The sequence below is a fragment of the Equus przewalskii genome, chromosome 11 (assembly GCF_037783145.1).
Source record: "Equus przewalskii isolate Varuska chromosome 11, EquPr2, whole genome shotgun sequence".
NCBI lineage: Eukaryota > Metazoa > Chordata > Mammalia > Perissodactyla > Equidae > Equus > Equus przewalskii.
In genome coordinates, this window is record NC_091841.1 from 27,696,694 (window position 1) to 27,721,157 (window position 24,464).

Below are 24,464 nucleotides of genomic sequence, written 5' to 3' on the forward strand. Positions count from 1 at the left end.
TCACTTGGTGAAGCAGATCCACATGTACTTTCTTTACAAAGTCACTAAAGGGGCCGGCCTGGTGGCATAGTGGTTAAGTTCGCACACTCCACTCTGGCAACCCAGGGTTCACTGGTTCAGGTCCTGGGCGCAGACCTACACACCGCTCATCAAGCCATGCTGTGGCGGCATCCCACATACAAAATGGAGGACGAGTGGCACAGATGTTAGCTCAGTGACAATGTTCCTCAAGCAAAAAGAGGAAGATTGGCAACAGATGTTAGCTCAGGGCCAATCTTCCTCACAAAAAAAAAGTCACTAGAGTTAAAATTTTTAAGACAGTGTTTGTCTGAAAATTTCTTTATTCAATTCATACATATATATGCTAGTTTGGGTCATAAAATGTGAAGTTGAAAATCATTTTTATGAAAGAAAATCATTTTTAAGGCAGTGCTCCCTGTATTCTAATTTTTGGTAATGCTCTTGAGAAGTTCCATGCCATTTTGCTTCCCTCCTTCTCTTTCTCTGAGGTTCTGAAATGTCAGGTCATGCCTTTCACGTGTCATTATGTGTTGTGCTGTGGGGTGGAGATGTTCATCCTTCAGTTCCAGAAGATTTTGTTTCTTAAGTGATTTCCTCCTATTTTCTCTCTTCTCTCTGAAATTCTAATTAAGGACCAGCATCTGATAAATTCCAGAGAGAACAGGATTGATCCTCTGATTTTCTTCTCTCTTCTTCTCTCTTCTCTCATTTTGTCTTTTTCTTCTATTTTCTAAGAGATTTTTATCTTTCACCTCTTCTCTGAAATTGTTTTAAAAATTCCATTATTTTAATTCTCAACTCTTTTTTGGTTTCTGTTCAATGTTTAATTATGGTATCTTTTCAAGGACATAGTTGAGTTCAACAACACTATCAATCAACTGGATATGACTGACATCTATAGACTGTTTCAACAACAACACAATACACATTTTTCCCAAGCTCACATGGAACATTCACCAAGATAGACCACTTGGGCCATAGAAAACACCTTAACAGAACAGAAATCTTACAGTGTATGCTCTCAGACCAAAATGGAATTAAACTAGAAATCAGTAACAGATAATTGGGAAAAGTCCAAAATACTTCGAGATTAAACAACACATGGGTCAAAGAAGAAATCTCAAGAGAAATTTAAAGAATATTTTGAACTAAATGAAAATGAAAACACAACTTATCAAAATTTGTGGGATGTATTGAAAGTAGTGCTTAGAGGGAAATTTACAGCAGTGAACTCATATATTAGAAAGGAAGGAAGATCTAAAATCAATAATCTAGGTTTCCACCTTATGAAACTAGAAAAAGAAGAGCAAATTAAATCCAAAATAAGTGGAAGAAAAGAAATAAAAAGAATTAGAGCAGAAGTCAATGAAACTGAAAAGAGGAAATCAGTAGAGAAAATCAACAAAACCAAAAGCTGGTTCTTTGAAATCTCACCAGAACCAGCAATAGCAATTGCCTAACTCTAAGCCTACTCCAAGCTGGGCAGAAGGGGGAAAAACCTCTCCTGAGAATTTTTAACCACAAGCCAGCCTGAATAAGTTTGCAGCCTGAATTAACAACACCTAGGTGGTCCAAAAGACTCCTAGCTGAAAATTTAAAGTGTTGCAGGATTGGTTGCTCCTCAGGCAGCTGATAAGCACATTTCCTCTCTGGAGGAAATTACTTTTAACCCAATCTCAAAAAATCTGCATTGATAAAATTCTGAGAAATATGAACTCACAGTCACAACTTAAAAATTGCAAGAAAATAAGGCATTGTGAGCAAAGGCCGACATAAACAATAGCCTGCAGAGTCAGGCCTCAAAGACTTGAGATACTGGAATTACCAAACGGAATATAAAATATGTTTTCAATATATTTAAAGAAATAAAATATAAGTAGAGAGCAGGAGAGTATATAAAATGATCAAGCAAATTTGTCATAGAACTTCTCGAAATGAAGAATAAATATTTGACATGTAAAATTCAATGGATGAGTTGGTACAATCACTTAAAAAAAAAAAGCACAGCTCAATAGATTGATTTAGCAGCTGAAGAAAGACTGGAAGATAGATCTGCAGAAATTATCCAGAATGCCGGAAATAGGAAATATGAGCTATTAAAACACAAGGAGGATGGAGTAGGGAGGTCTACAGAGTTCCATTAGGGACAAAGAAAATATCTGAAGATATGACTGATGAAAGACACCAATTCATAGAATTAGGAAACCTAAGAAATATTATTAGGATAAATACAAAGAAAACCACACTTAATCACATCACAGTAAAACTGCAGAAAACCAAAGACAAAATATCTTAAAAGCAGCTGGAGACAGAAAGTATCTTCAAAGGAACAATAACAACAAAAAATAGATGACAGCTAACAGCAACAATGGAGACCAAAAGAATAATATTTTCAATATATTGAGAGGAAATAACTATTAACCTAGAATTCTGTACCCAGCAAACAATAGCTTTAAATAAAAAGGGTAAAAAACAACAACAAAAAACTAGAAAAGGTGGGACAAATTTTAGAAAGCACAAAATAAGGTGGTAGAAATATATCCAAGTACGTTAACTACAATAAATAGAAATGACTAAATGCTTCAATTAGAAGACAAAGTGTTATCTAGATTTTAAAAATCCATCTATAGGCTGTTCTTAAGAGACAGAAATTGACTGAAACTACAAGGATAAAAACGGTTAACATATTTGGATTAGAAGGGACCTTTCTCAGCCTAGTAAAGGGCATCTCTCTATATATATTTTTAAAACCCACAAACATATTTTATGGTGAAATATTGAAATTATTCCCTCTAAGGTCAGAAACAAGTCAAGGGTGGCCACTATCATTCCTCCACCCGTACAGCAGGGGCAAGAAAAATAAGAGATATAAACAATTAAAAAGGGAAAACAAAACTGTCTTTCCATAGATTATATACAATACAGAAAACTCAGAAGAATTTACAACTAAATTATAAGTTTTAGATTTGCTGGACACAAAAAGCTATTTTCATAAACCATGTACAATAGCATAACAATGTCAAATACTTAAGAATAAATCTAACCAAGAAAAAAGGTATTATCTTTATGAGAAAAAGTATATAACTATTGAAAATGTTAAATGGAAAGATATACCATGTTCATGAACTGGAAAATTCTATTTCATGTAGATGTCAATTTTCCCCAGACTGATCTATAGATTCAATTGGGTTCCATGCACAATCTCAAAGGGGTTTTTATTGGTGGAACTTGACAAGCTGATTCTAAAATTTATATGGAAAAGCAAAGGCCAAGAATAGATCTTAGGGGATCATACACGGGGTAGATAAAATGACCAGTGGAACAAAATAGAAAAATAAATTGTGATGTATTTGATGGATCACTATACAGCAAGGAAAAGGAATGCCCTACAGCTACACACATTAATTTAGATAAATCTCAGAAACATAATATTGAGTAAAAAAGCAATCACGGAAGAATAAACACAGTATGGTTCCATTTATACAAAATTCAAAAACATGCAAAACTAATACAAACATATGTAATAAAATGACAGAGCAAGGGGATGATTAAGACAGCACCTGTTCCCTCTACCAGGGAGGAGCACAGCAGAGACTTCAAAGGAATTTCTTCAGTGGGGCTGGGGAGGGTGTTGTTTCTCTTTATTTTATAAATACTTTCTTTCTTCTTCCCACTATTTAATAAAGAAACAAGAAAAGATATTCTGGAGGGTGAGGTAAAGCCGAGGAGGAAACAGGAAGTCTGCCGATGCTGATGTACGACACAAAGCCCCAGGCACACCAAGTTCCTGATGGAGCTAAAAAATAGTAATAGAACGTGCCATTTGGAAAAACAAAAAAGTCCTAGCGGCTCAAACCTCTGTGGGCCTGGGCAGGGCCTGTGAGAAGGGTGGGCTTCTCCAAGGGTTCTTGAAGGGCAAGGCTGCCACGTCACTGGAAGGCCCTCCCCACCAGCAGCATTGTAGACTTTCACTTAACCCCATTTTTGGTCCAGCCCCTCACCTCCACCCTCGCCAGTGGCCCCGAGACCCAAAGCTTCTTTGAATAGCCCCCACCTCTACCTCAGAGGCGCAGCTGTTTGGCTGCAAGGGGTGGGGTGGGCCCCGGGGGAGGGGCAGCCTGGCTGCTCCTATCTTTGGGTCTGTCCCTACTGTCAGCCCGGAACCTGGCCTTCCTGGTGCTGGTGGGACTCCTGAGCCTCTCAGGGCTCTGGGGGGCAATCTGGCTGCCTGGGCCCCTCCCTCTGGGAATGCTTGTTTTCAATTCCAATTCTCTGCTAAGAGAGGAAATGAGCCTCTGTCCACATTCCATCTTTCAAGATGTCAGGCTCTTTGATCGACTGCTATTTCCCTCCTATTTTCTTTTTCTCTGTAAATTTATATCTTTTTTATTTCTTTACTGTCATTTTTTATTTTAAGAGGAAGCATAAACCCATGTGTTTAAACCTGCCACATTTAACTGGAATTCTGTTTACTAGATTTGAGTTAAAATGACTAATGAGTGGCTCTTGAAGAGTCCAGGAAGAGGAGCTTAGCCCTTCAGCACCCTCCTTCACAGATGCCTGAGCACCCCGCTTGCTTTCTCCGCCTCGATTGTTCTGCTCACTTCCCTCGGCTGTGCAGGGGTGAAGGAAGCGCAAAGGTCTGGGTTCAGATCCTGCGCCTGCACGCACTGCCCCGTGAGCTTATCACATCTGCCCTCAGCCCTTCCAGTTCTTCACCCGCCTAACTGCTGCCCAGTACAGCAGGCTAGCTAGAGGAGGTTCCAGAACGTTGTTGTTCTAGAAATGCTTGTAACTATAAAGCACTGAACCTGGGAAAGCATTTGGATTCTCAAACCCTGGATCGCTACCCGCCACCTTGGCCCACTGGTGTCCCCGACCCCACCCCGCCACGGCCCCAGGAGGCAGAGCCCTGGCCCCTCACACCCTCAGGCATTGTGTGGTTCCCAGGCCTGACAATCAGAGGGACCAAAACAGCAGCACAGGCAACAGTGAGGGACGAGAGACCCACAAAGATGCAGGGAGTCCAAAACCAAGTGGGCGCTTTATTAACTTGGCAAAGGGGCAGCTAGGCTGGCTGAGCAGCCCCTTGCCAGAGCCTCCACTGTACTTGGGGGCCACCAACAGAGGCAGAGTCACAGGGTCCAAGCCCTGGACACCAGGAGTCCAAGCTGGACAGGGGCAAGGGGAAGGATGGGGCTGGAGTTGCCGAAAGCAGGTGTTACATACCAACCCTCTCCTCTCCTAAGGCTGGGGCTGGGCCTGAAATGAGTTATGAGCCCCCTCTCCTGCTTTCCCTGCTCCCTGTACAGCTCTGGCTCTCCCTGGAGTCAGGAAGCCATGAGTCCCACATCAGCTGTGGTCTGGAAGGTGATCCCGTCCCCAGGCAATGGGGAGGCCAGGAAGGGCCAGAGCCAGACGAGGACCCAGCGGGGCCCCAGGGCCGCCTGCAGGTTGTGGTAGGGGCCCAGGTCATAAGAGTGCTGGCCCCGAGCCCACTCCCATGTGGTTTGGCCCCGCAGCAGCAGCATCCCATGGAAGAGCAGGCCAGCCCCGCACAACAGCGCACCCGCGACACATGTGTCGGTCACGAAGGCCAGGGCGAACTGCGCCAGAGACACTCTGCCTGTGAGGAAAGAGCAGAGAGGGTCAGGGTGCAGCAGCAGGCCCAGCCCACCCAACGCCCAGCTCCTGCCTCCTTCCACCCATCCCTACCCTCCACCACGAAGCAGGCCCCATTCCTCCACTCAGCAAGCACCAAGTCACTATTCCCTGGTCAGCCCGGGCTGGGTGGTGAGAACACACTGGTGGACCGGGCAGACACAGCCCGCTGCCCTAGATATGACTTTAATTCATGCATCACAAATTTGCGAGCACCTCCCAAGCGCTGGACACAGTGCCAGGCACTGGTGAATACCAGGATGAACAGTAGATAGCATCTCTGACCTCGGAGCTCACAGACAGACAGTCAAGAGACCATTTCTCAGTTACTTAATTACAGCTGTGATGTGTGTTACAATGGAAAAGTACAGTGTCTTCTACCATCCTGGCCCACAGTGGGTAATAAGTATCTGCTGAACTAATGAACTACAAGATGTCATGGAACGTTATCCAAAAGGACACGTATAGTATGATGCTCTTTATATGAAATGCCCCAAACAGGCAAATCCACAGAGAGTAGAGGAGTGGTTGCCAGGAGCTGGGGGAATGGGGAGTGACTGCTTAACAGGTACGCGGTGTCTTATTGGCAAAATGAGAACGTTCTAGAATGAGATGGTGGTGATGGTTGCACAACATTGTGAATGTACTAAATGCCACTGAATTGTACACTTGCAAACGGTTAACATGATGAATTTCATGTTATGTGAATTTTACGTCCATAAAAAAGAGAGCCTATGAGGAGGGAAATGCCATGCACGCTTACTAAAGGCTAACTAAGGGAAGTGGACCTCATCTATTTTGATAAAGTGACATTTTGAGTGGTGCCTGAAGAAGGTTAAGGAGGTATTTGCTAGGTGAAGAGGGGAGAAAACATTCTGCTTGAAGGTCCTGAGACGGGACAGAGAGTTGCCTGCAAGACGAGTGAGAGGACAGTTCTGGAAGCTCAGGAGAGAAGCCCAGGCTGGACATGCAGATCTGCGGGCAGTCAGTACACAGGCGGTTCCGAGACCCCCGCGAGCATGCAGAGTGAGATGAGAACGGCGCTTCGACCTCAGCACCAGGAAACCAGGTCCTTAGGGACCAGATAAAGAAGAGAAAGGGAACCAGAGAGGAAGGGCTGTCGGTGACGCCCGGGGTAGAGCCCTTCCAGGAGGCTGAAAGGTGTTGTGAAGCAAGGAGAGAACTCAGAAGGGTCCTTTGGGTTTTGTGGAGACAGACGCCTGGGGACCACAGCAGTCTCAGGGGAGTGGTGAGAAAGAAGCCAGTGTGGAGCAGGTGGAGGATGGGTGGGAGGTGAGGAAAAGCAGCCCGTGAGCCCAGGCAAGTCCTTCAGGAAGCTTGGCAGCTGACAGAAGAGCGAGAGGAGGCGGCTGTGGGGTGAAGAGGTTTGTATCAGGTGGGAAAACCCAAAGGCAGCCAGTAGAGGGAGCCTGGGGAGTCAGGAGAGGCCTAGGAGCAGGGAGGGGGTCAGACGCCCGGAGAAGCTGGGGGCAGGCAGCCTGGCTCGGAGATCTGAGGGCAGGACAATTCAGGGCGGCCCATCTGATGTCTTGTTTTCTCTGTGACGGACTTTCAAGAGGGGTAGGGGCTTGGAGGCCAGGAAAGTGGGAAGGTTTGAGCTACAATCACTCTGGGGAGCAAGCTTCTGAGAAGCCAGGACAGCCAGGCACGGCTGAGGGCCTGTGGAGGTCAGCAGCCATGAAATGTGGCATGGGACCAACCTGCCACAAAGTACCATGTGTCTGGCAGCTGTCAGCAGCCAGGGAGACACAGAGAAGCCAGGAAGGCACAGCAGGAGATGGAGAGAAGAGGTTTGAGGTATCGGTAGGAGAATGGTAGAAGTGAGCTGGATGTGGGGGCGATGAGAGGGAAGATGCTGACGGACAGAAAGGCGAGGGCCAGGAGCTCAGGGAACAGGTGTCATGGGGTAAAAGAGGAGAGAGAGACAGAAGGAGAGGAGGCGGGGAGCAGAGAGGGGCGACTGATGGGGTGGTTTGGGAGGTGAAACATTTTGGATTCTGACAGTAGGAGAAGGAAATAAAATGGAGGAGGAGGTCAAGAGGCTGGGCCATTGGGCACCGACTGGGCCGTCTGCCCAGACTTTCAGATACCCGCGATCTCAACAGCGTCCAGGGCTCACAGAGACTGGGCACCCGAGCCCAAGTCTTCAGTGACCGAGGGGCGTGAGCGGAAGGCCGTGGATGACCACAGGGGCTGGGGGGCAGGGAGGGGCTTGACTTTCTGTGGAGGCCGGGGGTCCTGGAGGAGGGCTGCTCAGGAAGCCGGTGTGGGCAGAAGACACTGACAGTCCCACTGGGCCTCCCCAGGGCTGCAGGGAGGGGGGCCTTGGGACAGAGCTGAGCCTGGATCAGATGAGGAGACACAGTGACCACTCAGAGTGGTCAGGGAGTTAAGTAAGTACAGGACAAGGTTACAGAGGGGACCGTGGAGAGGTCAGGAGAGAAAGCCCAAAGAGTTTCCGGGGGGAGAGAACAGAGTTTAAAAGACCAGTGGGCGTTTATCTTGGGTGGTATCAGTGGAAAGAGGAATAAATGTGTCATCTAAAACATAGCCTCGCAACCAGCCTCCTGATGCAAGTCTTCCACTCCCAGCTGCTACAGACTGGACATTCCCTGCCTGCAACTTTCCCTGGCTCCCCACTGCCCAGCAGAGCAGGGGCCATCTCCTTATGCCAGCATCAAGGCCCTCCACCAGCCAGTCCTAACCCACCTCCCAGCCTTAGTTCTCACATTCCCATCAAATTGCCTTTGCTACTCCATGCCCAACCCCTAAGCGCTGGTTCACACTGATTCTCCCAGCCAGAACTCTGTCCCTGTGTTGAGCCCCCGTATTTTACTGTACTGCGCACTCAGCTGAATGCCAGCTGCCCTCACCCCGATAAATGACACTGGGACTGGGTCCCAGGGTGTTGCCAGGAGAACCAGCGGGAATCCCATCTCCCACCAGAATGGCCCACTACAGGGCCTCCGCCACCCCGTGGAGGCGTCCCAGCTCCCCACCTGTGAGCAGCATGAGCCAGGGCAGCAGGAGGAGCGCGGCGGTGTGCAGGGGCGCGTGCGCGCGCAGCAGGGCTGACAGGGCAGGGCCCAGCAGCACAGAGACGTGGAGCAGGACGCCAGCGGCATGCAGCAGCAGGCACAGGAAGGGCCGGTAGTTGCGGAAGCCCACGCAGCGGCCCAGCAGGCGGCAGTGGTGGTCCCGACGCAGGATGCAGACGCGGCAGGCGGAGCAATGCCCGCTGCGTGGCGGCACCTGGCTTTGGCACTGGTAGCAGTAACTGCAGGGAAGGAAGCAGAGGGTCAGTTCCTCCAGCGGCTCTGCGTGCCCCACATCATGCCCCGGGTAGCCCCTGAGCACACCCACCCTCACTAAGCCTCAGGGTCATCAGGGGTCAACGAAGGCTGGACCCCACTGCCCAGGCCCTTCCAGGTCTAGCCCTGAAGCTCTGAGGTCACTTCCAGCGCTGACATCCCCAGTCCTAAGGCCTTTGTCTGGCCTCTAACATCCAGGAGCAAACTTCTCACTTCCTCCACGGCCACTACCTTGGTTCAAGTCACCACGCACTCCCCCCTGAATTATTGCAACAGCCTCTTGACTGCTCTCCCTGACTGCACCTTTGTCCCCTCCTCTATAGTCTCACCAGCAGCCAGACTGATCCTTTTAAAATGGAAGTCAGTCCCTCCTCTGCTCAAAACCCTCCCGTGGCTCTCCATTTCACTTCTAGTAAAAAGCAAAGCCTTCAGTGTCCTACAAGGTCTTTACATCTCTAACCTCTCTCCTCCCCGTCTCTCACTCCATGCCAGCCACACTGGCTTTCTTGATATTCCTGGAACAATCTAGACACACAACTGCTTCAGGGCCTTTGCACTATCTGTTCCCTCTGCCTGTAACACTCTTCCCCCAGATTCCCACATGGCTAACTCCCCCACCTCCTTCAAGTCTTTGCTCAGACACCTCCTTCCAGGAGGTCAGGAATCTGTTTTATTGTACCTCCAGTACCTGGAACAGTACCTTGCACGTGGTGGGTGCTCAGTAAATATGTGTAAGTGAATGAATGATACTCCTTCTGGCCCCACCATCCTAGGTTCAAAAGGAGTTCACTGGCTCTAAGCGGATCCTATTGTAATCTGGTTCTAACATCCTCAGGTCCTAGGGCCCCTCCTCTTGTCCAAGACTCCCGCTTCTTCCTCCCCCCGCCCCTGCCAGATCCCCCACCCCACTCACGCCCAGCCCTGGCCCAGACCGCGGCCGGCCAGCATCACGCCCCGGATGCTGGGATCCGAGCGCAGGAAGAGCCCCACGTTGCCCAGCAGGTTGAGCAGCTGGAAGGCGGCCAGCGCGAGCTGCAAGGTCCGGGCCAGGGGTCCCAGGGGGGGCGGCCCGGGACCCAGCACCAGCACGTAGGCCAGCTCCAGGCCCACTGCCGCCGCCCACAGCGCGGTGAGCACGAGGGGCAGCCGCGCGGGCGCCCACTCCGCGCTCCCGGCCGCCCAAGGCTGCCCCATGGCCTGGACCCACCCGCGGTCGGCTCCCAGCTCCCCGCCGCTTCCGTATTGGGGCGGGGATAGTGGCAGACGGACGTCTGCTACGACCAATAGGAGCGCCGAAGGGATGCGGGGCGCCTTCTGCCTCACACGGAGCGGCCGGCAGATGCAGAGATGTGATTGGACGGCCGAATGAGCCAACGAGATGCTCGGAATCCTGTTGGCGCCAGCGCCCGGTAGGGCCGCGACGTCATAGCCCCGCCCGCCGGCGGAGGCCCCGCCCCGCTCGAGGGAGCCCTGTACGCCCAGCCGCTGGCGGGCGCCACGAGTTGAGTTGCAGTCTCCGTGGCGTCGGGGTTTCCCGGCTCAGCACATTCCCCCTCACCCCCCCGGCCGCCCCGATATTAATAGCCCTGCATCGCCCATCCAGCTGGCCTAGAGCCCCTCCCACTCTCGAGTGTCTCCCTTCATCTCCCCAGAAAACATTCAAAAGAGCTGGGCGCCTGGGGTTTCTGTGAAATGGGGATTGGGCTCCCTGTTTCCCACCAGCGAAGCGCAGTAATAGGGACAGGAGGAGGTCCAAAGGGCAGCTTCTAGAGAGGTCTGCAGCCACTATTATTATCATCATCTCCGTTGTAGACATGAGGAAACAGACTCAGAGAGGGCCAGTGGCTTTCCCAAGGTCACACAGCGCCCAGAGGCGGAGCCGGAACGCGAACCCCGAATCTCCGCCACGGGATCCATTCCAGTGCCCCCAGATTCTGCAGTCCTCTGGCCCCTGGGCAACCTCTCGCCTGGTCCAGACCCGAGCGCCCTCGCCCCGATCCGGCCCCTCCCTCCTCCCCCATATTTAGCGCGAATCCGATCCGGGGCTGGGCCGGACGCTACTTAACGAGGCCCCCGTGTTCTGGAGAGCGCGGAGCTGGAGCCAGGAGCCTGAGCAAGATGATGATGGTTATGCAGCCCGAGGGTCTGGGGGTCGGGGAGGGGCACTTCGTGGGCGGCGGCGGCGGGGGCGGCGAGTATATGGAACAGGAGGAGGACTGGGACCGCGACCTGCTGTTGGACCCGGCCTGGGAGAAGCAGCAGCGGAAAGTGAGTGCTCACCCATTTCCAGATGGCAAAACTGAGGCCTGAGAAGCCGGGCGGTTTGTCCTTGGCATCTCAGCAGGTCAAGGGCAGAGCCTGTCTTGACCCAGAGTGTCTCTCCCTCGCCCAGGCTCTGCCCATCCGTCCTCTGCTGTCCCCCAGGGCTGGAAGAGAGGACTGGGAGCCTTCATGAGGGGTTTAGGGTGACAAGGGGAGTTTCTGGGGTCCCCATCCCCAGGGTTCATTCCCCTGGGCTCACCGCCCCACTTCTGCTGGCGAAAATGGATTGAGAGATGCAAGTTTGAGGGGTTTGGGTAGACTAATCTTTCTCCCCACACCCCCACTCTCTAGTTTAATATTCCTGGCCCGCCTCGAGGGCTTGCAGCCAGGCAACCGGGTGACTTGGGAGTGTGGGGGAGGGGGAACCATCCTAGACCCCCCACCCCCACATCCCCTCTGGATTCTCTCCATCCTGGCGTCCATAGTCACTCTGTCCCAATTGTCAAATGAGGAAACAGGCCTAGAAAGGGGCAGACATAGGACCCAAATCATATACTGCCAGAAAAAGGACCCCCCCAACCTGAGGGTCTTTGCTCTTTGCTTGCCCCACCCCCCACTGTTTCCCAAGATACCCCTCCCCACCCCAGAGGCCCTGAGTCTGCTGAAAAGGCCACGAGGTCGGGAGGAGGGGAGCCCTGGGTCCCCTTACGCAGTAACCTGACCCTCTGGCCAGATGGACACTTTGTGCTGAGGCAGCGCCTTGCGGGAGGCTGGAGAGGGGCACGCGGGCAGCTGCTGCCCAGGCCCAGCCTTGTAGGGCCCTTGGCCCCCCTCCTCGATCTATTTTCACTCCCCGACTTTCCCAAGTGGAGGGGGCAGGACACCTGGGTTCCCAAAAGAGAAAATGATCCGGGCTGGAGTGGGTAAACTGGGGAGCGGCGGGCCAGGGGTAGGGAGGACACCATGAGGTCATTGGACCCTGCTCAGCATTTGCCAGTAATACAATTGCCATGCCAATGGTAGGACTCTAGGAAAGGTCAGGGAAGAGAGGTGGATCTGAGAATTCCAGGACTTAGAATCAGAGCACTTCCGCTGGGTTAGAGACAGGAGATGACCCCCAGGGCCAGGAGGCTTAGCTGACTCGGCTGGGGTGCCCCCGGTGACGCGCCTCCCCGCAGGCTCCTCCTGCACCTGTCTCCAAGCAGGGCTGCGGTCCTCTGGTCCAGCAGTCTCCCGGTGATGTCATCCCTGCCCCTGCCTCCAGCTGCCATCTGTTCTGCAACCACTCCTCTGCCCAGTCCCACCCACCCAGGCCTCTCCCAGATCCAGGTCCACATGCCCCGCTTAAGACACAGGCTACTCTGTAACTTGCTTTCATCACTTAAAAAGATATCCGTAATATCTTTCCAACCCAATTTAAAGCCACCCACCTCATCTATTCATTCAACAGCCGCACAGCGTAGATGCTCTGTAAATTAATCAGCATCCCCTGGAGTTGGACATTCTGGTCATTTTTTTCTCGTGTTTATTACAATGTAATGAACATCTCTGCACTCGGCTTTAGCCCCACCCCTTCCCCGCTCCTCCTCCATGTCTTGGAGCACTCCCACCTCCTCCCTCTTGATGCCTGAGTCCTCTTCATTCAACCTCCAAAACATTCATTCAGTATTTTTTTAGGAGGTCCTACTATGTGCCAGGCACTGTTTTAGGTCCCAGGAATTCAGCACGGGGCAAAATAAAGCCCCTGAGTCAGGGAGCTTATATTCCAGCCAGGAGCAAATGTTTCTATCTCATCCAGCTGGTCCTGCCCCGTTCCCCTCACTGGCCCCCTCCCTCTCTCACGCTGGTCCCAGGCGCCAACTCCTCACTTCTCCCTTCTGCTCTGCCAAGCCGTTTGTCTCCCCTCTGCAACCAGGATGAGCTTTCTACAACACAGTTCTGCCCACCTCTCTCCTCTGTCTGAAAGCTTTCAGGATCCCGAGGGAATGAGCTTTCCTCACTCCCTGTTGCCCTCGGGATCAAGTTCAAACTCCCTGGCTTAGCACCCAAGATGGTGCATGACCTGGCCCCTGCCGCCCCTCCGGCCTGCCTCTCACCAGTCACACCCCAACACCCCCAGCTTCATTCTGGCAGTGCCCAGCGAGCTGTAGCTCCACAGTCCTAGCAACTGTTTCTCGCCGCTGACACTCGTCCGCGTGGCTGTCGCTGCCTGGAATGCCCTTGCCTGCCCTTCTCTGCCTGAGTGACTCCTGTCCTTCCATCACGGCGCTGATCAAATATTAGCCTTCGCCAAGACGTCCCCCACCTGATTTGGAGAACTCCGCCCCTTGACTCCTCAACACTAGTCTTTCCCAGCACTTTTCAGATGAACATGACTCTTTGATTGACTGTGACCTCCTTTAGGGCCGGGACCCCGTCTCATTAAACGTCATGTTTGACAAATGAAATAATGTCCCTTCCTCTGCCATGGAGGCCCCACCCAGACCTGCCTTTCCCCTGCCCCATCCAGACCCAGAGCATCTCCGACTCCAGGGTTGGAAGGAACTACAGAGAATCCAACTGCTCTCTCCTGCGTGAGGCCCCATCAGTTAGTGCTCAGCACCCACTTACACACCACTGGTGATAGGAAGCTCACTCCCTTCCCTGAGCAGTGACAGCCTCTCAACTATTTAAAGCATCACCTTCCATGTCCAGCTCCTAGGGCATCTTAAAAGCTGATCTGTGGAAAGGAAGCTGGCTGAAGGAAATAATTCCAAATTACTTTCAGGGCCACCTCCCTGGAGTATCTGCTTTGCAGTGGGGGAATGCTCTGAATGCTAGAATCCTGCCAGGTCGGAGGAAGAAGGAGCTGAGACGTCATGGAGTCTGACCCCTTAATTGTACAACTGGGGAGACTGAGCTCAAGAGAGGGCAAGGGGCACACCCAAGGTCACAGAGAGGGAGTAGCTCAGCTGGGTTAGGGCCCAAGTATGAATTCTACCAAGGGCTCTACAGCCGATGGCAGAATCCAGGGCCTGGAAGCTTGGGAGGTTGGTGGAATCTTGTGCACCAGGCTCCGGGTCATGCCCATCCCCAAAAGACAAACAGCTGTATACCAGCCCTCCCGTCCCAGATGGAGGCTGAGGCTGAGGCTGATTCTGGGGAGAGAGGGAAGGCAGTCACCTCCAGAAACCAGGTCAGGCCGGGCCTGATCCTCCACGGCCTGCAAAGCTCTCACATCCGCATAGTCTACTTGGAGGCCGGTTCACAGCAGCCCTGGGAGGCCCGTGAGATAATAACACAGGGGCACAGTGCCTTGGGCAAAACCCTCAGAGCCAAATGTGCTTCAACCCAGAGTTTTTCAGATTTTAGAAAGGCCATTTCAGCCTGCATTAGCCCTTGTGCCTCAGAGGGTCCAACACTTTGGAGTGTCTCCTTTACCATTTTCGAAGTCCCCCTCCAGTGCTTGAGACTGGCTGAAGCTGGAGTCCTGGCGGCAAGGTGCCCCTCATCCAAACTGGGACCTGCATGGGCCCCAGACCCCATTTCTCCTCTTCCAGGAGGACTAGAGCTCAGGGAGGGAAAGGGCCTGGCCCCAGATGCACAGCCAGCCCCGGGACTTGAATCCCGGCCTTCGGGCTCTGAGACCTACCTTGACCGAGAGGCCTGAACACTGTCCTCAGCCTAGGGTCTAAGCATTCTCTGCCCCCAGACCTTCACTGCCTGGTGCAACTCACACCTGCGCAAGGCCGGCACCCAGATCGAGAACATCGAGGAGGATTTCCGCAATGGCCTCAAACTCATGTTGCTCCTGGAGGTCATTTCAGGTGAGGGGTGCAAATCAGAGCACAGGGACCCCAGGACCTAGAGGAGTCCAGAGGGCTGGGGAAATATGGCAGCAGAGGGTTGGAAGGGGACCTGGTGGGGGAGGGGGAAGTTTGAGGACAATGTCTTCAGCTTCCTCTCATGACCTTTGACCCCTTGACCTCTCCTCTTTCACCCAGGAGAGAGGCTGCCCAGGCCAGACAAAGGCAAGATGCGCTTCCACAAAATTGCCAATGTCAACAAGGCCCTGGACTTCATTGCCAGCAAGGGGGTTAAGCTGGTGTCCATCGGTGCTGAAGGTGAGGACGTGGTAGGAGGAGGCCTGGTCAGGGGGTGGGGGGAATTCCTGACATCAACAAGTCACCTCCATGGGGATAACCACCCATGCCTCACAGGAAAGAGTGTAGGGACCAGATGTACCCAAAGTGCCGACACGGGACCTGACACCTAGTAGATGTTGAGTGAATCTTTTTTTTTCCCTGAGGAAAATTAGCCCTGAGCTAACGTCTGTGCCAGTCTTCCTCTACTTTATATGTGGGTCACCATCACAGCATGGCTGACAAGTGGTGTAGGTCCATGCCTGGGATCTGAACCCGTGAAGCTGGACTGCCAAAGCGGAGTGCACCAAACTTAACCACTACACCACGGGGCTGGCCCCTTGATGAATCATTTTTAAGTAAAAAGATTGAGCAACTACTAGGCGCCAGCCCAGGGATGGGGGATAAGGGCCAGAGGGTGGAGCAGGGCGGAAGGTAGCTGAGGCCTGGTAGTACAGACCTTGAACGCCAGGTGGAATCTGTCCTCACCCTCTGGCCTGCAGAGATCGTCGACGGGAACCTGAAGATGACCTTGGGCATGATCTGGACCATCATCCTTCGCTTTGCCATCCAGGACATCTCTGTGGAGGGTGAGCAGTGGGGAAGCAGGTAGAGTGAGAGGGCTGGCCCAGACCCCGCCCCAACCAACGCTCCCCCCATCTCCACCCAGAAACCTCGGCCAAGGAGGGCTTGCTCCTGTGGTGCCAGCGGAAGACGGCGCCGTACCGCAATGTCAACGTGCAGAACTTCCACACCAGGTCTGTCAGCTGATCAGCGCATGCGCACGGGCCTCTGCCGGGCCCTAGGGCCCCTGTCACAAGCCACAGGGGAGGAGAGGTCACCACCAAGTTCCCAGAACAGTGACTGGAAATAGGAGGACTGAGTCAATGTTGAACTGAATCCAGGAGGGTGAGAGAGAATCCATGAGGAGGGAGGAGGGGAGACATCCCTGGAAGGGCATTCCAGCCAGGGGGAACCTCCTGAGCAAAGACTTGGAGGGCAAACACATCTAGAAATTGGTGTGGCCCAAGCCTAGGGGAGGTGAAGGAATTGTGATGAGCTCGGGGGGGATGGCGCAAGTCTGGTAATGAAGGGCCTCACATGCCAAGCTGAGGAGTCTGGACTTTACCCCCCTGTACACATGACATTGTCTTGATGGGGGTGCTCCTGCGAGGAGGGCAGAAGAGGGCCCCAGCTTGAACCTGGGCTGACCTCCCTCCTCTCTGCCCAGCTGGAAGGATGGCCTGGCCCTCTGTGCTCTCATCCACCGACACCGCCCTGACCTCATCGACTACGCCAAACTGCGCAAGGTAGGCCTCCGCCGCCCCCAGCCCCAACACCCCAACCTCTGCCCTCAGCTGACCTTTCACCTCTCCTCCTCACACCCATCTAGGATGACCCCATTGGCAACCTGAACACTGCCTTCGAGGTGGCGGAGAAATACCTGGACATCCCCAAGATGTTGGATGCGGAAGGTGAGAGGAAGCCCAGCCCGGGCGAGGACTCCACTTACCCGTCTGCAGGGTCCAACCGCCACACCTGGAATGCTCCTCCTGGAACGCTCCGCCCCTCACCCCACTCCCTGGTCAGAATCCTTCCTGCCACAGGCCCCTGTCTCCAGGCCCCCTCTCTCTCATCCCCCTGCCCCTCTCCACCCAGAGGAAGCAGCCTCCCTGCCTCTCCCCTTACCTAATGGCTCCACCCTCTGGGAGCATATTGGTCCCTCAAGATTGGGAGCTCCTCTGGGAAAGATGCTGCCTCTGGCCCCTTTGCCCAAACAGGGTGTTTAGTCAATTGAGGGAGCAAACACTTTCTGAGCGCCTCCTGTGCCTGGGGTGTGTGGGCACTGATGGACGAGAACTTGGTCTGGCGTCTGAGGAGTTCGTGGACTTGGGGAAGAAACAGACAGACAGATGGAGTCATGGGAGGGTTAGCGACATCAGGCAGTGTGGACTGGTACCTCATGAGGGCCACAGTGTCCGCTCATGCACCCACTCCCTCGTGCTTTCCTCACCACACAGAGGGGGAGGTTGCTGGGCCCTGGGATGACCAGAGGGCTTCAGGGAAGAAGACACTGGGTTTGGGGTAGCTGGAAGCTAGTGGCTGTGACTAAATGTCTCTGCCCCCTTCTGTCCCAGGGGAGCTCTTTGCCTGGGTGGGGGCATGAGTCCATTCCCCAGCCCTGGCTTTGGCTAATGAACACCTCACTGCCATCCCCCAGACATCGTGAACACCCCAAAGCCCGATGAGAAGGCCATCATGACCTACGTTTCCTGCTTCTACCATGCCTTCGCCGGGGCCGAGCAGGTAAAGGCACTCATCTGCTGGGCTGGGCTCGTGCACCCAGGGGCCCAACCTGGGCCGCATCCCGACAGTTGGAGGTGCCAGGCCCCACGTGGATGGGAGTGCTACGGCCCCACCTGCACATCCTCGGTCCTTGGGGAGCTCAGGAGCGGAGGCGTCTGGCCTCGAAGCTCCGTCCTCATCCTAAAAGATGTGCTCCCCTCATCCCTTCCCCGCTTTGCATGGGTCCAGGTTTTAAGGGCATCACACAGGGAGGCTGGGTTGGGGTGTCTGCGGCAGCTTGTTCTAACGCCAGCCCTTCTGCCCACTCCCACCGCAGGCGGAGACAGCTGCCAACAGGATCTGCAAAGTGCTGGCGGTGAACCAGGAAAACGAGAAGCTGATGGAGGAGTACGAGAAGCTTGCCAGTGAGGTGAGATGGGCCAGAGGGCCTTTCCCCTTCCCCGACCTGGGCTCTCCCAGGCCCGGCTAACCGCAGGTCTGCAGAGCGCCCCCCCTCCTCAGAGCAGCCTTGGCCTTCCCCAGCCTTCTCCTGCCATCTTCACCCATCTCTTGCCCCTTTCTGCCCATCCAAGCTCCTGGTCATTCAGTGATTCACTCATCATTCATTCATTTATCCATTCACTCATATTTAGGCAGTCTCGTGGCCCTTTGCTCTGTGCCGACCTCTACTGGTCCCTGGACTCAGAAATTAACGATCCTATTCCTTCCCTGACTAGTGGGGACCCCCCCCCATTCTGTCCTCCAGTACCCCCCCTCCCCCTCTGCTTGAGGCCCAGCCTTTTGGCCACAGGCTGGGTGTGGGTGGAGATGGGTGGATGAGGTGAGCAGGCCAGCTCAGAGCTCTCTGCTCTCCCCCTGCCTGGCCCTGGCAGCTGCTGGAATGGATCCGCCGCACCATACCGTGGCTGGAGAACCGTGTGGGCGAGCCCAGCATGAGTGCCATGCAGCGCAAGCTGGAGGACTTTCGGGACTACCGGCGCCTGCACAAGCCACCCCGCGTGCAGGAGAAGTGCCAGCTGGAGATCAACTTCAACACGCTGCAGACCAAGCTGCGGCTGAGCCACCGGCCAGCCTTCATGCCCTCTGAGGGCAAGCTGGTCTCGGTGAGCCAGGCTGGGGATGGGGGTGACTCCAGCTCTGCCGATGTTCCCTGGGTGACCTTGGGCTCTGTGTCCCCGTCTGTACAATGGGTGAACCGTGATGGAGGGCACCTCTGCCTGTCCCACAGGACATCGCCAACGCATGGCGGGGGCTGGAGCAAGTGGAGAAGGGCTATGAGGACTGGCTGCTCTCGGAGATCCGGCGCCTGCAGCGGCTCCAGCACCTGGCTGAGAAGTTCCAGCAGAAGGCCTCCCTGCATGAGGCCTGGACCCGGGGTAGGTACCTCTCATGGGGCTGGATTCTGTCCTGGGGTGAAGACTGGGAGGAGGGGGTGGTCCTGGCAAAATGCACAGGTCAGGGCTAGGTGTTCTGCCAGTTAGCTAGAGACCCATTTTCTAGTCCCACCCGGACTTGCCGCGCAACCAGGTCACTGGCCGTCTTTGGGCCACAGTGTCTTTATCGTAAACTCAGGCCCCTAATCTCTCCTGGCTCTGGCCTTCGGCAAGTCTACTCTGATTAATTTGTCATTTAGCGTTTTGTTTGTATGCATAGCAGGTGTCCAAAGGTGAGTCTCCAACACTCAAAGTTTGACTCAAAGTTTACCGATGCCAAAATATTGCGTGAGTCAAATATAGCATGCTGTATGAAAACACTCATTCTGTATCTCATCAGGGGTTTTAATCCTACAAATGAATGAGTCCTGCCTAAAAATACTAACAACCATTAATAATGGATTATGGGCATAATGAGTATCAATGGTTTGATATAACAATTCTTTACATATACAGCCACTGATGGGACCCTGTGGAGGTCTCTGAGCCTCTAAAACTCAGTTACTGTCTCTGCATAATGCGGAGGCACTCAACAAATGGTCGTTGTGCAATTATTATAATTATGGGTTTTATTTGCATAATTATGGTAATTGTTATTCTCAAAACACTTTTACATTCATCATTGATTCATCCAACAAATAGTCATTGAAGGTTTACTAAGTACCAGGCACCGTGCCAGGCGCTGGGGACACTGGTGAGCAAGGGAAACCGGCTCAGGGGCTCATGGGGCTCATGGAGTCGTGGGGAGGCAGTTACCAAAACTGTCCGAAGGACCACCCTGAGCGTGGAGGGGATGCTGACGTCATTTATGGGCCATGCCCTGGAACGGCAGCTTCACTTAACTTTATCACACTAGCGCCTCAGGCCAAATCCCTAGGGTAGACTGGGCAGGTGTGGGCACCTGCATTTCACAGAGGAGGAATTTCCGTGGTCACACAGCCCGGCTCGAACCCCCTGCTCCTGCGGCGGCCGCCGCTGCGTGACCAGAGCCGGGCCTCTCTCCGAGCAGGGAAGGAGGAGATGCTGAGCCAGCGCGACTACGAGTCCGCGTCGCTACAGGAGGTGCGGGCGTTGCTGCGGCGCCACGAGGCCTTTGAGAGCGACCTGGCGGCGCACCAGGACCGCGTGGAGCACATCGCGGCGCTGGCCCAGGAGCTCAAGTAGGCGTGACCCACTACCGGGCCCGCCCCCAGCGACAACGCCCCTCCCTGGCCCCGCCCCTCGGCGTCAATCCCCGCCTCACTCCCATGCCCTCAAGAGACTTCCTTCTCCCCGGTTTGGTAACCCTGCCTTGGTACCCAGGTCGTTCCCCATCATCACTTGTCCCGCGCCCCTCCTCCCGTAACCCTGTCTCCATCTCCCGACCCCGCTCTGCTACGCATACTCTTCCCCACCGGCGCTGGGCCTGTCCCACCTCCGTGGCCTGCCCGCTCCCTTCAGCTCCAGGCCAGGTCTACTCCCCCAAATTCTCTCCATCAGCCTTGGCCTCGCCACCTCCTCCTGTAAACCCGCCCTTTTTTGCATAACCCGGCCCCCAAAACTCAAAACCCCGCCCCTCCCTCCAAGCTCCTTGAGGGATTGGAGTTGAGGACCAGTGGGGGGCTCCCCTTCCTCCGAGGAACTCGCTGGGACCCCTCCTCCCCAGGAAAGCTCTGCTTAACCCCTACCTACCCTGGCTGTCTCATGCCTTCATCACCACCCCGGGAGGGCAGGCAAGGAGGAAATCTGGGCTGGGGTCTGACCCACAGTCACCCTGCTTCTCGCTCCCAGTGAACTGGACTACCACGAGGCAGCGTCGGTGAACAGCCGCTGCCAGGCTATCTGCGACCAGTGGGACAACCTGGGCACGCTGACCCAGAAGAGGCGGGATGCGCTTGAGGTGAGGCTGGGGGCCAGGAGCTGGGGGCTGGGGACTGTAGGTGGGTGAGGGGGGCCCACTGGGCAGGCTGCTGACTCACCATCCCCACCACCCCTAGAGGATGGAGAAGCTCCTGGAAACCATCGAGCAGCTGCAGCTGGAGTTTGCCCGGCGGGCAGCACCCTTCAACAACTGGCTGGATGGCGCTGTGGAGGACCTCCAGGACGTGTGGCTGGTGCACTCGGTGCAGGAGACCCAGGTGGCCGCGGGGGTTCCAGGTGTGGGGGGACTGGATGGGATGACAGGGAAGCTGGCCTAAAATCCTATCAGCCACTCCTGTGGGCTCCTGAGGAATGGGGACGGGAGGAAAGCGCCAGTTCTTGAGTGCTGGGCTGGGAGACAAGAGGCCTGGGTTCTTAAGCCAGCCCCGCCCTGGACCAGCTGCGTGGCCTGGAGCACGTCGCTGCCCTTTCTGTTGCCTGTGGGAAGTGTGGGGGCACTGGCTGATGCTTCCTGCCTGTTGCCCCGCAGAGCCTGCTGACAGCACATGAGCAGTTCAAGGCAACGCTGCCCGAGGCTGACCGAGAGCGAGGCGCCATCCTGGGCATCCAGGCTGAGATCCAGAAGATCTGCCAGACGTACGGGCTGCGGCCCAGCACCACCAACCCCTACATCAACCTCAGCCCGCAGGACATCAACACCAAGTGGGACACGGTCAGTGCCGCCTGCGGCCTTCCCTGCCTCCCAGCCACTCCTGTGCATTCTAGCCACCCTGAAACCTCAGGTGTCCCCAGATGTGGAGAATCACGTCCACCTTCGGATCTGGAGTCTGCCACAGCCTCCACGTGGCGTCAGACAAGTCTCCTTGCCTGTCTTGGCCTCATCTGTAAAATGGCCGTAACAGCAGCATTTTCCTATCAGGCCTCACGTGAAGTAGAATTAAATCTGGTGTGTGGACATCCTTTACAAAACAGCCTAAATTAGTTGTAAATGGTGCACTGACCCCATCTCACAGATGAGGAAACGAGCCTAGAGAGGTTGAATAACTTGCCCAGGAGCTTGTCCATATAGCCCAGACAATGCGGCTCAGAGCAGCAGGTTCGAGGCACTGGAGCCCATCTCCCCTGAGAGCCATCTCCTGGCCCCCAGAGCTGCCCCTGGCACAACCACCCTCCTTCGCAGGTCCGAAAGCTGGTACCCAGCCGTGACCAGACACTGCAGGAGGAGCTGACACGGCAGCAGGTGAACGAGAGGCTCCGGCGACAGTTTGCAGCTCAGGCCAATGCCGTCGGGCCCTGGATCCAGGGGAAGGTGGAGGTAAGGCCTGGGTGGAGGGGCCACCCCGGGGGAGTGCGGCCAGGGCTGGACCGTGGCGAGCTGGGGGCCCTCATCCTGCCCGGGTCCCCCTGCAGGAGGTGGGACGCCTGGCAGCAGGGATGGTGGGCTCTCTGGAGGAGCAGATGGCCGGGCTGCGGCAGCAGGAGCAGAACATCATCAACTACAAGAGCAACATCGACCGGCTGGAGGGCGACCACCAGCTGCTGCAGGAGAGCCTCGTGTTTGACAATAAGCACACCGTCTACAGCATGGAGGTGGGGCCACGCCCGCGCAGAGGGCAGGGGAGGCGGCACTGGTTGGGGGAGCCCAGGGCACCGCCGCTGGACACAGCACGTCTGCTCTAGGAGGGTCCCCCATTGTAACCATGGGGCTACTGAGACCTAGCAAGTGGAAGTGACCCATCCGATCACAGAGCAGTCTAAAACCAGGCCAGGATTGGCCGTGGCTGCTTGATCAATACTTAATACATAATAAATCATCAAACTTTAAGGCAGGGAGGGCTGCTGGAGGTCACTCAGTGGAACCTCCAGATGCGGACAGAGGCCCAGACAGGGGGAGGACTTGCCCAGGGTCACACAGTGGGTTGGCCGGGAGCTAGAGCTAGGGGCCAGGCACTGGCCGCCCACTGACTTGGCCTGTCTCCTGCTCTGCCAGCACATCCGCGTGGGCTGGGAGCAGCTGCTCACCTCCATCGCCCGCACCATCAACGAGGTGGAGAACCAGGTACTGACCCGAGACGCCAAGGGCCTGAGCCAGGAGCAGCTCAACGAGTTCCGGGCATCCTTCAACCACTTTGACCGGGTCAGCAGGGGCCCAGGCCTGCGGGGTGGACTTGGGGGCTGGTGGGGTTTGGGACCCAGCCTGACATCCGCTCACCCATCACAGAAGCGGAACGGTATGATGGAGCCCGATGACTTCCGGGCTTGCCTCATCTCCATGGGCTACGACCTGGTGAGTGTCCCCCAGTCCCATCCCAGGAGTCCCTTCAGTGCCTCCCTCCTACATACTGACCACCTACTGTGTCCTTCCCACCTTCACATACATGATCTCACTTCCTCCTCATCACGCCCACTGGGGCTGGGTAGAATTACCCCATTTCACATAGGGGCTGTCAAAGGCTGAGAGAGAGAAATTAACCTGCTCAAAGACACACAGCTAGGATTTGGACCCAGTTCTGTGTGACTCCAAAGCCTGAGCTTGCAACATTTTTACCTCAGAGAAAGGGCACTACAGAAAGCCCCAGAAAAAAGATCAGAACCAATGAGCCACAGGGGGCATTGTCACGGGCAGGAAGCAGATCTCAGCCTAGTAGAAAGGACTTGCTGAAGCCAGAGCTGACTAAGGCTGCAGCAGACGGTCTATGGAGAAAGGAAGCACCTTGTCACCGGGGTTGTCAAGCCAAGGCTGGACAGTCCCCAGGAGGGGACATCAGGAGCCCTCCTGGCTCTAGCACCCATGGGCATGGTGCCTGCCGTCTGTCCCTGCAGGGGGAAGTGGAGTTTGCTCGCATCATGACCATGGTGGACCCCAACGCAGCCGGGGTCGTGACCTTCCAGGCCTTCATCGACTTCATGACCCGAGAGACAGCCGAGACTGACACGGCTGAGCAAGTTGTGGCCTCCTTCAAGATCCTGGCGGGAGACAAGGTGAGTCCCTGGCGGCAGAGGGGGCTGGCGGGCCGGGGCAGGGAACAGAACCTGTGGCCCTCAATGCCTCTTCTCCCCCAGAACTACATCACCCCTGAGGAGCTACGGAGGGAGCTCCCGGCCGAGCAGGCTGAGTACTGCATCCGCCGGATGGCGCCCTACAAGGGGCCTGGGGCTCCGGCTGGGGCCCTGGATTATGTGGCCTTCTCCAGTGCCCTCTACGGGGAGAGCGACCTCTGACCTCTGACCTCGACCCCTGAGGTTCTCCACGCAAGTAGGAGTGAGGTTGCTCCCTCTGGCTGATCCCATGCATCCCTTGGAGCAAGGGCCCCAGAGAATGACCAGCCAAGTGCTTATGAATAAAGATCCATCGAGGGGCCTCTCTCCATCTCCTTTTGGTTCCTGGAGCAGAAGGTGGGCCCTCAGGTTCCTGGGCAGGACCAGCTACCCGACCTTGACCCTCAAGCGGCCCCCACCACCCCTCC

General features: G+C 54.8%; 3 protein-coding genes across 8 annotated transcripts in view; 2 read left to right on the forward strand and 1 right to left on the reverse strand.

Moving 5' to 3' along the window:
* BBS1 (Bardet-Biedl syndrome 1) overlaps positions 1-8,253 on the forward strand; it is a 26,244-nt gene extending 17,991 nt beyond the window's left edge. For 2 of the 4 annotated variants that reach the window (XM_070565572.1, XM_070565571.1), the window contains exon 16: positions 6,537-6,873. In XM_070565572.1, coding sequence (XP_070421673.1) covers positions 6,537-6,770 — 234 coding nt within the window. In that variant the 3' untranslated portion in view covers positions 6,771-6,873. Of the gene's footprint in view, positions 1-6,536 lie in introns of all 4 variants that reach the window. The other 2 variants (XM_070565569.1, XM_070565568.1) reach the window with 1 other exon arrangement.
* On the reverse strand, positions 3,349-10,329 carry ZDHHC24 (zinc finger DHHC-type containing 24). The gene is made up of 3 exons (XM_008533394.2): positions 9,928-10,329; positions 8,703-8,980; positions 3,349-5,647 (listed from the first exon to the last, which is right to left on the reverse strand). The coding sequence occupies exons 1-3, from the start codon at positions 10,206-10,208 to the stop codon at positions 5,352-5,354; spliced, it is 855 nt and encodes a 284-aa protein (XP_008531616.2). The 5' UTR covers positions 10,209-10,329; the 3' UTR covers positions 3,349-5,351.
* Positions 10,330-10,488: 159 nt separating this feature from the next.
* ACTN3 (actinin alpha 3) lies at positions 10,489-24,358 on the forward strand. Of its 3 annotated transcripts, XM_008533372.2 has the most exons (21): positions 10,489-11,282; positions 14,968-15,082; positions 15,260-15,379; positions 15,901-15,987; positions 16,068-16,155; positions 16,629-16,707; positions 16,791-16,872; positions 17,619-17,704; positions 18,021-18,113; positions 18,577-18,807; positions 18,933-19,080; positions 20,147-20,297; positions 20,908-21,016; positions 21,114-21,254; positions 21,527-21,709; positions 22,178-22,312; positions 22,408-22,587; positions 22,988-23,134; positions 23,219-23,284; positions 23,821-23,979; positions 24,061-24,358. In XM_008533372.2, the coding sequence occupies exons 1-21, from the start codon at positions 11,133-11,135 to the stop codon at positions 24,217-24,219; spliced, it is 2,709 nt and encodes a 902-aa protein (XP_008531594.1). In that variant the 5' UTR covers positions 10,489-11,132; the 3' UTR covers positions 24,220-24,358. The 3 variants fall into 3 exon arrangements, with proteins under 3 accessions (XP_008531594.1, XP_008531587.1, XP_070421668.1); XM_008533365.2 differs by having other exon boundaries at positions 10,665-11,282; positions 22,988-23,284; XM_070565567.1 differs by having other exon boundaries at positions 10,665-11,282; positions 23,821-24,358.
* The last annotated feature ends 106 nt before the right edge of the window (positions 24,359-24,464 follow it).